Raw genomic sequence first — 14689 nt, forward strand, 5'->3', positions numbered from 1 at the left:
GAGAGAGAGAGAGAGAGAGAGAGAGAGAGAGAGAGAGAGAGAGAGAGAGAGAGAGAGAGAGAGAGAGCCACGGCCAGGGGCACAGGCAGGGGCACAGGACCTGCACGCCAGGCTGCCAGACTCGGTATAAAACACTTGTACCACATACACTGTACAGGAGGAGAGGACCGCACTACACACACACACACACACACACACACACACACACACGCATGCGCGCGCGCTGTAGTTCGAGCGAAATAAGCACAAAATGTTGTATATTGAGTGATGGTTCAGCAAGTGTGCTGAGCAACGTCCACTGTTAGACTCCTTCTCCACTAAACTCTCGGTGACTCACGCGATGCGCATACACTTCATATACATATATGCATAAACTGTATATATATATATATATATATATATATATATATATATATATATATATATATATATATATATATATATATATATACATATATATATACATATATACATATATATATGTGTATATATATATATATATATATATATATATATATATATATATATATATATATATATATATATATATATATATATCATAATTTGTACAAAAATACTCATATGTCATGACATAAAAACAGATTTTCCTGCTTGCCTCCACGTAGATGGGCACAAGAAACAACACACTAGTATAAAACATATATATATATATGTATATATGTATATATATAGCTATACCCTGAGAGCAGTCAACCTACACGCCCACCAACACCGGCACCTCGGGGTTCGTGGTCGTGGAAGCCTTAGTGTTTATTATTCATTTCGAAATGGATTCACACAGGGGAGAGCCATTGTCTTCAATGCGTAGGGTATTACGAGTAAAGGGGAGGAGGAGGGGGAGGAGGGAGGGGAGAAGATAGTGTGTTTATTGAGTACCCTGTCAAAAGGTGAATCACATGACGAGTGGAGAGTGTGGTAGGAAGGTGGTGGTGGGGGGGTATTTTGGGGGTGTTGGGTTGGAACAGCGATAGGGAAGGAGGGAGGGAGAGGAGTAGTTGTCTCTACACCCACCCTACCCCCTCTTTCTCCGACCGCTGGTTCTATGTGGTTGTGATAACCAGCAGTGAAGGAGCACTACGTACTACCATTACAGCTGGATTATGTGGTACTGACCAGCGGTAGGGGGGGAGGGATCACCGACCACTAGTCTAATGTGGTGAGGGGCCCAGCGAGAGGGAGTGAGTCCCCACTCCCTTACCGCAGGTCAGTGTGGTAGCACCACCGGAAGGAGTCTCTATGACTGGTTTGTGTGATAGCACCAGTGCTAGGAGCCTCTACCACTGGTCAGTGTGGTAGAACCAGTATTAGGAGTTCTCCACCACCCGCCAGTGGCGTGGTAGATGACCGGGTGAAGTCACCACCACAGGTCAGTGTGGTAGGGAGCAGCGCTAGAAGTCTCTACCGCTGGTCATGGCGGTGGACGGAACCAGCAGCCGAGGGCCTCCCGGGCGTGTGGTCCTCGAGCTGAGCCAGGGACCGGAAGAAGGCGAAACAGGGAGCGCCGCGGCGGCCTGCAGCGCCACCAGCAGCAACACCGCGGCGGCCTGCAGGGTCAGCGGTGCACGGCGAGCTGCAGCGCCACCACCGCTAACGCCGCAGCTACCTGCACCAGACGATGGTGGATGCCTGACACGCTCCTCCTGAACGACCAGCCGCCTGACTGCACTTTATGCGTCTTCCTGGGGGAAAAAAAAGAAAGAAAATGGTATCAGCAATAGACCAGAGATCGGCCTCAATCACACATACATCTTTCTAGCGGTCAAGTATGATATAAAGAAACGAGAGACATCACAGATTATAATATATCATGGTTTACCTTGACCGCTTCATACTCCCCAGATTAGTTCATCAAGAATACGTCGCCCCCCACATACCACATCATTCTAATTCTTCCTGTCGAATACACATCTCACTCTTCTGAAGGTTCAAGCCCCGATAACCCAAAGCCTCGATTTCTCCATCCTTCCGTTTTCTCCTCGGTCTTCCCTTTGCTCTCTCTGCTTCTGACACACACACACATATCCTCTTACTCAATAACTCAGCTTATCCTCTCCATGTACTCGAACCACAGCTAGGACGCTTTGATCATCCACCCTCCTCTCTCCTCACCTACTACACACCTACCTGATACTAACATGTCTTACGTGATCAACCCACCTCTTAGTCCTCAGTCACCTCATCTCAAGCACAACCACCCCCTGTTCCTATCCTTTGCTTGATGGCAATCCAGTTATATTAAACTGTCACAGCAACATGGGTAAGCTCTTGTCAATGTATTCCAAAGGACAGCCCAGAATGGTAGTCCTGGTGGATGTAACATTCCTCGAAGCCAGGTGTGGTGAGACATGCAAGGGTCAGAGGGAACACAACTTCGACACTAGTACAGTGCAGCACCTGAGTGATCCCGGTATAGGCTTCGCTCTCCTCAGCTGCTTCACACAGTTGGCTAACTGACTCTCCTTGGCTGACTCACCTGGTCGGATGGGCGTTGACGGTCCTGGAGTGTTCGGGCTTTGGGGAGATGGAGGTAGTCGGGGGAAGGTGTTGGGGCCAATGGGTGTTCCAGGAGATAAGCCAGTCCGGGCGACGAGGTCCCCGCATCTCCAGCCTGCACCAAGTGAACGTTAAGGTTAGTACTCACTTGCGAAGGTACTCAGGTTCCCTGGGAAATAAACCCTGCTAGAAATCCCTAGACCCTATTACCCGTACGTAGCATACAACATCCTGTCTAACTAACCTCGAGACTGAACTGTAATGAACCAAAAGAAAATGATTTAATGAGTAAGAGGAATCTAGAGGTGTCCTCGTTACTGGAGGAGACCCTGATGAATCCTGGAGCCTCGTATGATATCGCTTACATGGAGAAGACTACCCATCCGTGCCTCCTGAGCCTCTAACGCAGGAACTGTCTCCAAAGAGAAGTGTCAGAGACGCAGGGACTCTCCGGAGTGTATGTGTGTGTGTATATCGTTGCCCATAACTCTATCTGCCGGAGTCAATTGTGTCTTGAAATAGACTTCAGGTTCGAGGAACTTAACTAGCCGAGGCAATCATTGTCATTCGACGTTTTAGTCCCCCCTTTGGCAAGGCTTTGATGAGCGTCTTGAAGCTGTTGAAGGCGTACCACATAATCATCCTCGTTGTTCCCATGAACTTCTTCCTGGATATCCTCCACTCTGGGACTCTTATTAAAAGTTTTGAAACTCACGAGCATGACTTGTTAAACTTACTTAAGGTCAAGGTCAGTGGGGCCGTTTAGATGAGCAACCGGTTAAGTCATTGCTTCACCCTCAAAGATAAGTGATAGGATTATAAGCAGTTTATATTACCTTTTCTCTCCACAATCTGGAGAGAGCGAGTGAGTGTTAGCTAGTCTGCAGGAAGAGATGTGAGATGTTGTCAACACTGATTCTTTCTCTAGTTAACAGGAGACATGAACGAGCGAAACTTATGTGTGTGATCTCTGGCGCTGAGGAAAGTAGCGACCTGGCTAGGTACCTTATGGTACTGAGTGATCTAGTAGTACCTTCAGGTAATGAGTGGTCTAATACCTTCTGGTACGAACTAGTCTGGCATCTTCTGGTACTAACTGGTCTGGCATCTTCTGGTACTAACTAGTCCAGTACCCTCTGGTGTTAACTGGTCTGGCATCTTCTGGTACTAACTTGTCCAGTACCTTCTGGTACTATCTGGCCTGGTATCTTCTGGTACTCGCTAGTCTGGTTTCTTCTGGTACTATATACTCTAGTACCTCCTGGTACTAACTAGCCTGGTACCCCCTGGTACTAACAATGACATCTTAAACTTTGGACTAGATAAGGATGGAAGAAATCGATGCGAGGTAACTGCTGTTCCTTAGCACACACACACACACACCAGACTGCTCCTGAACACATCAAAGATCTGGTGACTTCAAAGGGATTCCTCTGACTTCTTCGACCCAGTGCTGAGGATGCCATTGCTACGACGGACTCTAGATAGATTCCCACACATGTGATAGACCGTGAAATTATGACAAAATCGAAGCGTAAACTTTAGACTTTAAATGGGGGTTTCCTATAGTCTTATACATATATATATTAGTGAATTACAAGGATGAAAAGGAACATTCTTCAACGAGATGCCAAAGTATTGTCATCATACACACAACAGTGACAATTGGTAAACCGAGGACATATCGGTAGTCCTGAGTTCACATGTATGGGGAAGGAGGAAGAACCAAGGAGACGCGACAGAGTACCGGGAATGCTGTAGTTAGTGAAGCTGGGTTCCCCCAGTGTGGATAACCAGGCATAATTGAGTTAATAATGGATATCACCGGATGGTCTTGCCACGCTAGACCCGTGCTTATGACTAGAAAGAAGACAGAGATTGGCCGAAGCCTCAAAGGAAGTGAGGGTTGAGGAGAGGCTGCAATCCTGTGGAAACAGAAGTCAGAGCGACAGGACGAGAGGTGATAGGGTTAGGACGGCCAGACTGCTCTGAGAGATATATTGCACATTACATGTTTTCGCGAAGAGAGAAAACAAAAAGGGTCTTTAAGGAAAAGGAGAACCGAGAAGCACCCACGGGAATAAGGTGAGAAGCACATGCCCTCGAGACACAGGGAGGGGATATCGTCTCTCCCTTACATCTTGCTTGTGTTGACTGAAGAGTTTTTTTCAGATTGTACGAAAAGGGGTTAGAAGAAGGGGCCACTGGGTTTCGTAAGAGGCGTCTCCTGAGGCGAGGGGATGTTAAGACTAGTCACAGGTGAATTAGTTGTTAGACAGATGTAGCCAAAGTCCATAAAGGCCCGACTCTTCCTGAAGAAGGACAGGTTGTCATACTTCTACGGGATGAAGGAGCATTTCATCTCCATAGTACCACACGGAAATAACATCTGAATACGAGTGGAGAGAATGAGTGAATGAATGAACGAATGAATGAATGAGGAAGGAAGAGTTAATCAAGGTCAAATGAGTTAAGTTTTGCTCGAATGGTACCAGGGCAGGAATGGTTGAGCCATGAATTGAAAAGAACAGAGAGTCTTCGAGAAAGAGGAGATGCATACCTTCGTTCCTGCAACAATAACCTGCGCTATACACTCACCAGAGACACGGAAGCATCACTCTGGGAGAGGCAATAACCCTTACAAAGAATGCCAGATATAAGAATCATCGTAATTTACTCTGGTCATCTCTGCTTAAAATTCCCAGTATTGGTGCCTAGAGGAGGCAGCCGGGAGGAGAAGATGCGGTGAGTAGAGACACTTTTACAAGAGTATGGTCCAACGAACCACCCAGGGCGCGCGAGAGCATGTAGCTACAACGAGGAGGATTTAAGGTAAGATACAGACTCAGATCTGGGAGGGTTGTGGTGTCGGTTTGGATTATGGGCGTAGGGTGGGTGATGAACTGTCCTAGACCACTGAGGGTGGAGGACGTGTGGCAGGATTCAACCATTCCTTATGGTGGACCATGAAATGTCCTAGATGGAGGACCACAGCTTGAGGGCGAGGGGATGTCACGGCCTCATAGCAAGACGTCACGGGATGAGGACACTCCTATAGCTGTGTGATTCACAACTGTTGTGTATATTACAACTGTGGGAAGGGCCCTGGACGAAGCTATACTATTTTTGATAAAATTACGTGGCTGGTGGATACACAGTGTATTGTGCATATGTAAATGTTTTATATATGTATTATAAACTGATGTTTGTTGGAGGGCTTATGTGTGAGGGAGGAGATTGGAGATATTGGTATTGGAGACGAATGGACGTCTAAGTGGGGAAGACAGCAAAAAAAAGTTTACTTAGAGAACAGCAAAGAACTACGTACTTAAAGTAGAAAACTAAAGTAGATAACAAACGAGAACGTGAGATAAAGAGCATTCAGAGAGAGAGAGAGAGAGAGAGAGAGAGAGAGAGAGAAACATGCACGTCTGGACGGGCAGAAGGAGATGAACTTACGTGAGGGAGGCAGAGAGGTGGTCGACGGGTACGTGGTAGAGCAGTGTGTCCTGCGAGGCGCAGGCTCCTCCCAGCGGCACTTGACCCGTGTCCCGACCCATCGACGCCACAGACAGGTTCCACGTGTTGCACGAGCCTGCAGGGGACACATACACACACACACACACTGCTTAGCTTGAGATGGAGGATGTAAACAGAGGCGCGTGTTATAAACACATTTACACCCACCCACACACACACACACACACACACACACACAGAGTTCTCATCATCTGGAGAAGATACAGAGGGAGTGTAACCTCACCACACCTGTGGCACAAGTAGGGACAAGGTATATTAAGGTGTAATAAGACCAATGGAAGTGTAGCAGGCCAGAGATACAGGCCAGTTCACTAGTGGGAGGTTCCATGTGTAATCAAATGATATTTTTCAGTGGACATTTCATAGATAAAGACCATAAACAAAGGGATAAAGTGAATAACTGACATTAAGTCAATTAAGATTATGAAAAAAGAATATAAAAGTGTGTTGTAGCAGTGAATAAATCATAAAGTTCTTTATTACACAAAGGCAACTGCACCAACTGTCAACAAGTGTTTGACTTCATTCTAAAACTTTTCTGATTAAAATCTTTATTCTTGGTATATGAGGCTGGCTGTAAACATTTCGAAGATAAGTTGAGTGAACAGAGTTGGACGGAAATTTTGCGAGTGCTCTTTTTTTTTTCTCCTCACGATTTCTATATAGAAACTGGCAATTGTGAGCATATCTAGTACAAGCCCAAAGACTAGTTAGAAAAGGTAGGTTCTTATGACTAAACAGTTACAACTACGTCTGCTGGAGGAGGGCTTTGACCAAGAGAATTTTTGAAGACTTAGAAGGGTTCGACACTGTAAGGAGAAATAGTCTGACCTAAATTAAAATGCAAATCAGGTGGGACCACAAGAGTAAGAGGTTAATGTCAGTAACAGAAAAATATAGGCTCAGAAGTTGCGACAAATGGATGGAGAAGTTGAGAAAATGAGAAAGTATAAAGAGATCCAAAGTGCAGGAAAAGTGTCATCATATGGAAGAGGAAATAAAGGAACTGAGTAATGCGATCAAAGAACATATGATAGCCAGGAGTGAACGAGATAACAAAGGAGGAGGGGAGGATGGGACATCTTTATGATAAGAGATATTAAGATGGCTCATTCAAACAGTACACAAAGGGAAGAGTAACTGTGGGGCAGGTTTGCATTATGGTGTCAAAGAATTTTAATGAACCAGAACCAATGCACGATATTAATACTAAAGGAATGATTGATGATAACACTAAAGGAATGATTAAGACGATAACACTAAAGGGATGATTAAGATGATAACACTAAAGGAATGATTAAGATGATAACACTAAAGGAATGATGAAGATAATAACACTAAAGGGACGATGAAGATAATAACACTAGAGGAATGATTAAGATGATAACACTAGAGGAATGATTAAGATGATAACACTAAAGGAATGATTAAGACCGAGCAGGAAGAAGTGTGGCGCACACATTCATCAGATGTGATACAGTTCTAGTAATGCAGGACATCAGACATAAAGAAACAGACCGGGAGAATGTAGAGCTTCAAGGAGACAGAGTTTATATAGGAACATCTGTATCAGCTTCACACAGCACACTGTAGTCAGAGGGGCTGATAGACCACCATCACTAGATCATATCTTTACGTTTGGCAGTGTGGCACTTGAATATATTAAATACAATCATATTTCAACTGGTAAATAATGATGGTGTTGTGTGATAACATGGTCATTGGCGGATGTAAAGAAGATCAGAGAGCGAACCAGATTCAAAGAGCATATGTAAGAATCTCTCTCTCTCTCTCTCTCTCTCTCTCTCTCTCTCTCTCTCTCTCTCTCTCTCTCTATATATATATATATATATATATATATATATATTCGTGATAATTACACAGAGTTAAACGGAAACTTCAGTGTGAACATGAATTGGGATGTGAGATCCTACAGCCATGATAAAGATCATTGTTATGGCTGGTCACGTGAGGGTTAAGGTGAAGGGGTTAGAAGGTGGATATCTTATAATGCACTTAGAGAGGAAAGGTCAGAGTAATGAGCTATGGTTCCTTAAGAGATGTCAATATGACACTAGAGCTCAAGGGATGTACTGTGGAAGAGATATACGTAGCACTAAAGCCAGCCAACAAGTGGAGAGTATCAAGGAACGAGGAGTGAGTACAGCAAGAAGAGTAATGAGGAGCAGAGAGAAACTTGTTGGTTAAACACACACACACACACACACACACACACACACACGACCCAACACGAGCCTTGGGGTGACTGACCCTGTTTGGGCGGAGTGACTGTGATGGCGAGGGCTGAGGCCGGTTGGCTGGAGATGACCCAGGTGCACGTGACGTAGAGGTAGGTGGTGGCTGGGGCTGTGTAACCTCGAGGACCGACTTCACCTGCCAAGTGGAGTCACCTTAGGCTTTCAGACACACCTGACTAATAATGACTTGGTAACACGAGTGTAAGAAGGGTATCGTTCCAGACTGTCTGGAAATGGCGAACAATGTTAGTGTTAGTGTAATTGGCTGGCTAACACCTTACCTGGGAGGTGAGGTAAGCTGGTAAGAAGTGTGTGTGTGTGGGGGGGAAGTCTAGCCTCGCCATCATTGTAAAGGATCAGCAAACAGGAGGGAGCTTTTTAGCTCCCTCCTGTGGCTGCCTCCAGGAGACGAGTGGGTGCGTCTGTGCGAGGCAGACGGCATGAATGACGCAGCATTTGGTTGAGAGGGAAAAATAGACTACTAGAAATTTGATCTGGGGATGTCGACCTTGGCCTGAGATATGGCTCAATAACAACCATGAAACTAGACTCGTTCTATTTATCCTCGTCTTTTAAAAGGTAAGTATATAAAGATTATATAACCACATAAGCCTACTCAGGGACTATATGCTTATTTCCCTTATAGTTTTACCGAATATGAGAGCCTTTCCCTATAATCAAACACATCGGTACACAGGAGATACAGCAATACCCAAATCATATACATCACCTTTGACCTGACGTTGTCACGCAAGCAATGACCTTAGATTGACCTTTGGTATCATGGAGGAAACCAAATTTATTATCTGATTCCCTCACTAATCCTCACAGATTTCATTTGGTAAAGGTATTGGGACAAAATATCATTTAAGATATCATAAGCTTCAGCTGAAGCTCTCCTTCTGAAAGGATGAAGGTTTTAAAAGTATTTAAGTGCAGATCCTAATACTTTTTTTTCCCCTCGCTTATAATTCAGAGTTAAAACTTTCATAGCTTCAGAAGGAGTTTGTTGCTGCGTGTTGCTGAAAACTGAAGTGTTATGATTTTCACCTCTAACTTCCCTTCGTGTGGCACCACTCTCTTGCCCTACCCTGAAGTCTCTCGCTACGGTTATATGTGTGACTGTCCATTTGGGGAATCGCAATCATATCCGTTTCTGTCTTTTAAGACGCCATGTCTTGCCTGAGGAGACAGAAAATGCCATAGATAAGGGGCGAGGTTGGCCCAGTTCTACCCCTGTGCGAGCAGATGGTGGTCCACATATATACGCCTGTCGTATAAGAATAGTAAGGGAGGGTTTTCTTGTCGCATGTTCCCTGATCACGTCCCTCGTCTCGCTCATGAGAAAAAAAACAGTATAGGGGTGGGATTTGTCCTCACCCAGGGGAGTGTATCCCAGGCCTGGATCCTGCTGGAGCTTGGGGGCTTACCTGCCAGGGTGGTGTGGTAGGTAGGGCCGCAGACGGAGGCCGGGAAGAAGGAGTACCCGAGCGTGAAGTTGAATCCTGGCGTGGTCCACGTGAAGTGGGCGACGTGGTAGATGACGTCCACGCCCCCACCCGTCTCCACCAGCAACGGTCTGATGTCCTGCAGACATACATATTAGGTGCTACAATAGGTCCTCCTGCAGGCATAATGGGTGCTACAATAGGTCCTGCAGACATACGAGGTGCTACAATAGGTCCTCCTGCAGGCATAATGGGTGCTACAATAGGTCCTGCAGGCATACCAGGTGCTACAATAGGTCCTGCTGCAGACATACTGGGTGCTACAATACGTCCTTCAGACATACTGTGTACTACAATAGGTCCTAGAGACATATTGGAAGTAACACTAGGTCCCATAGTCACATTATGGGCTACAGCAGGTCTTGCAGGCATACTGGGTGCTACATTGCACCCCGTACACACAGTGGGTGTTATAGTGTGTCTTGCGGACATAATGAACACTTTGGAATGTGTGGTAGACATATTGGATTCTCGTCAAGCATGAGGTGTCGATTAATGAGGAATATGATTGGAAGTTTAACGTATCATTGGGTCACAACAGAACACTTTGTCATGTGATCAGTGAGTTGATGTCTGGTCAGCGGGTCCGGGAAGGAGAGTGACATGAGTGGTAATAGCCCTGCTGGCAGCTCGGGGCATCAGGGGGAAAGATGGGACGTGCATGCAACCAGGGTCATGCAGACAAGAAATGAGACGGCGTCTGTAATGTCTAGCGAGGGAGTCTGGTTAGGTTGGGGGGTGGGTGGTTGAATGTTATGCCATGAAGTGGGGATGGTATACTGCAGATGAGAAAGCTAGGGAAGGACTTTAAACCGCGTGATATAAGCCAGATTCCGGGGCGATGTGGGTAAAGGTATCGGGTGAGATATGGTGAGGTGGAGACATCTCTAGGCCGAGAGATACTTCTGTATACCACCTAGCAGAGGCTGGGAGGGAGGAAGGTCATGAGTCGAGCGATGGAGGGAGGCGCTAATGGCCCCTGCTCTCTGAAGGAAAGGGAGGAAAGTGAGTTAAGGAACTGCTAAAAGATTGAATTTGTCCAGTATGAGGGAGGTGTAAAGAGGCACGGAAGAAAGAAAAGAGTTGAACAGGTAAAATCCCTGTTTATATGTGGATTATTATAGAACTTCTCCGAGAAATTTCGATGGTACGTGTTGCCAGGTGGGTTGGGCAGTGTATGATGGAGTGTATGAGCCAGAGATTTTGTAGACGGTGGAAGGAACTTGTGTATTGGAGACATTGTGTGTCAGAGCAGATGCATGACTGCTGGCTGAGTGGCTCACTTCCCAGCAGGTGTTTGAGGCAGGAGTGTGAGACGCTGCCAAGACTTGTTAAGTGTTATGCTGACGGGCCTGAAGAGAGTTCGACTCCCATGGAGAGAGAGAGAGAGAGAGAGAGAGAGAGAGAGAGAGAGAGAGAGAGAGAGAGAGAGAGAGAGAGAGAGAGAGAGAGAGAGAGAGACGTCATACAGATAAAGTATATAACGCCCAGTAAGACTCCAACAACCTCATTAAGGTATTATACAAAAGAAAGTACCGTGTTTGACGAGACTTTCGGCATCGTATGGATGATAGTCGACAAAGGAGCCGAGACCATATCCACTCGTGGGCTACCCAGACACCCAGTCCTGGATATCCTGATGGTGATGCGTTGAGAATGTAGGAGGAGGAGGAGGAGGGAGCGTCCTCACACCTGGGCCCCGCACACCCAACACTACCTCAAACCGTTCTGACCAGCTATAAACTGTTGCTGCTCCCTCTCCGTATGTCAGAGCTTCCATTGTCAGGTGACTCATTATATAAACCCTGAACAGTTTCAGCATCAGTTTTCTGTCTCTTGTTGTGAAAGTTCTCATGATCATACCACCCATTATTTGACTTGAAAGCATTGTCTGACGATACATTCCTTAAACCTATGGTTTATAGTTACAATCACTCCCAACTCTTCATCGCTTATAACATCTTTCACTATCGGGCCTGTGTAGGTAGGATTAGATACCCTGTTGATCATTTTGAAACTTGTTTGTTCAAATTTCTCCAAATCAAAAGCCACTAAGTTCTCCTCTTCTCATTTGTATGTATCATCCTGATCTCTTTGTGGTATCTATTGTCCTCCTTCGTTACCCACGGTCTAATTACCCGTGTGTCATCTGGAGAGCATCGGATTCCACTGTCTCCTTCATCTACGTCTGTGTCTGATGTCATGATTACAAAGAACACTGTTGGCAAACACTACTCCTTGAAGTACGCCCAGAAGATCTTCCTCACTGAATATGGTTCCATTGGCCACAATTCCTTAATTTTTACCGTTGATTAAATACTCTTTAATCCACATTCCCAGTTTATCCTTTCATGATTCTTTCGTCACTTTTTCTCATAGAATTGCAACATTAACTTTGTTAAATGCTTTAGTAAGATATAGAAGAACAATTGTTCTTTCTCTTCCCTCGTGTTATAGTTTCACATGTATCAGTATAGTCATTAATAATTGTGCTCAGTACAAGTTATTGTTAACCTTCATTAGTTAAATTGCCATTAATAAGGAGCTCCATTGGCATTTCTTAGACTCTCTTTCAAATACGATGGTGCATTTTTTACAGTGCTGTAGTGTGTATATCTACTGTACTGGATTAGCCTGTACTTTTATCTCAGTAAGATCATGTTAACTGCCTGTCTTGATATTGTAAATCTTGTCTTTCTAACAAGTGTACTTGGAATCCATCTGGTCCTGGCCCTGAATTCGCTCTAACTTGATCAGATCCTTTACTTGTGGCCTTTCTTGACATATCTGTGTCTGTCTGAGACTGTTCATCATAGTCATTGTGGCATCACCAATGTATACTCTCACTTGTATTGGTAGATTAACATCTAATAGATCTTTCTGAGGTCATTCTCATACTTGTAACTGTCACTTAGTTTACAAGATCCAATCTCTCATTTTTTTTTTGTGTATTGTTCATTGTGTTCATGTGAGCAAAGAGAACTTTTAGATTTTGGTGTTTGTTTTCAATTCTTTCGCCTCAGTCAGCCTCTGGTGTCTTTCCTGTCAATACCTCTTCTGTTTTCTCCTCTCAGTTCTTTAGAATTTTGCATATCTTAGCTGTTCTTCCATTCCCTCCTACTAATCATTCATTGCTTTCTGTCTGTCGGTGTCTCCTCCGAGAGAGAGAGAGAGAGAGAGAGAGAGAGAGAGAGAGAGAGAGAGAGAGAGAGAGAGAGAGAATATGTTAATCCACACAATGCAGGGAGTCGTATGGGAGTCATGAAGATCTGTCTTAGTAGAAGATAGATGGACATACATTAACATCCACGTTTTCTCCAGGTTTCCCGCGACTACATCATCTTGTCTCACACTGAAGACGGAGGAAAACGTAGATTCCAGTCTTTCCTCTGCCTTAGCCATATGGGGGAAGAGTCTCACATTCATAGACAAATGGAATATTCTAAAGTATGTCGATGGATCTAATGGCTAACGACCTTTGGGAGGTCATTAAGCCAAGGATCGTTAACATGCACTTAAAATATGCTGACGAGATGGGAGCCCTGGCCTGAGAATTAAGACTTAGGGTGAGGGAGTTTGAGAAAGTGGGGTCCGAAGGAGATACGAGAGAGTAATGGAGGAGTGGAGTGAAGTATGTGTGTGTTGGAGACACACAGACGTTTCGGAAAGATACCCTTCTGATGGATAGAAAGAAAACGGGGAAAGAAGAGGACGAATGTTTTAGAAATAACGATCTTGAAAGGAAAATATCACACAGGGACGTAAATCAGTTCAGAATATTACATTAGAGGTAGAGAATCAAAGTTTATGGACGCAGTGTGTGTGTGTGTGTGTGTGTGTGTGTGTGTGTGTGTGTGTGTGTGACCCCGAGGTCGGATGGACGTCAGAGAAGTAACGCGGGAAAACTTGAGGCATCAGAACGCCTTGTGAGACCGGGGTTGTGGATAGGTGGAGACGGAGGAGCCTTTGGGGAGAATGGTCAAGACCTGGACGGGAGAGAGCAGCAGTAGCAGCCACAGTAGTATGCGATGGTGAACGAAGACGTATAACCCACATATTTAGAGTATGTACGTTGTATGTGTGGAGTATGTGTGGAGTATATGTAGGGAGACTGAAGGGTCACAAAGCTATCTTGTGCGTTCAGGACGCGAGACAGTAAATGAAGAGTACGAGGGGGGAGTCGGGTCTTCCTGACGCAGGGGTCCTCCTGACGTAGGGTCCTCCTGACGCAAGGTCCTCAGGTTTGTTAGACTGACTGGATGAGAAATTATCACGAAGTTCGCCGAAGGTATGTAAATGAGAGAAGAGTTGCTTGGAGGGTGAGGTGAGGTGGTGTGAACATGACAGAAGGTGAAAGAAGGTGCGCTGAAGCCCTACGAACATGTGGGAAGGTGACACAAGGGATGCTAATGTGAAAGACAATGTGGAGAGTTACCAAGAAATCAAGAGGGAGTGTTTTATTTTAAGTGAATGGATGGGCCGTTAAGAACAAACTGCACGGTGAGAGGAAGCGGTGAGTGAGTGAGATGGTGAGAGGTGGAATGAATGGGGTGGGGAGAGTGACAGAATATGGCCGTGTTGTCAGCAGAGGGTGAGGACTGAGTGAGTGAGTGTGTGGTAATGTGTGGTGAGAGCTTGGAGTGAGGGGTGAGGACGTACCATCCTGCCTGAGGAGGAGGAGGCAGCAGGAGGAGGCAGCACATACATACACACACACACACACACACACACACACACACACACACAGATGTACACGGGAGACTGACCTTCATGTGGCCACAGAGACAGGCGATCACACGATGCGTCGGTGTGTGGAGGAAGAGGAGGTGGTCAACGTGTTGCAGCGGCACCATGGACGGTCGACACTGG

General features: G+C 45.4%; 1 protein-coding gene across 2 annotated transcripts in view; it reads right to left on the reverse strand.

The window, feature by feature from the left end:
* Positions 1–591: 591 nt before the first annotated feature.
* The window catches only part of LOC139746460 (uncharacterized), a 370524-nt gene continuing 356426 nt past the window's right edge, over positions 592–14689 (reverse strand). For both annotated transcript variants that reach the window (XM_071657717.1, XM_071657716.1), the window contains exons 14-19: positions 14587–14689; positions 9743–9899; positions 8326–8448; positions 5974–6109; positions 2495–2629; positions 592–1700 (exon numbers count right to left, since the gene is read on the reverse strand). The exon at positions 14587–14689 is cut by the window's right edge and continues 65 nt beyond it. In XM_071657717.1, coding sequence (XP_071513818.1) covers positions 1574–1700; positions 2495–2629; positions 5974–6109; positions 8326–8448; positions 9743–9899; positions 14587–14689 — 781 coding nt within the window. In that variant the 3' untranslated portion in view covers positions 592–1573. The remainder of the gene's footprint in view (positions 1701–2494; positions 2630–5973; positions 6110–8325; positions 8449–9742; positions 9900–14586) is intronic.

This window comes from Panulirus ornatus, chromosome 65, assembly GCF_036320965.1.
Source record: "Panulirus ornatus isolate Po-2019 chromosome 65, ASM3632096v1, whole genome shotgun sequence".
NCBI lineage: Eukaryota > Metazoa > Arthropoda > Malacostraca > Decapoda > Palinuridae > Panulirus > Panulirus ornatus.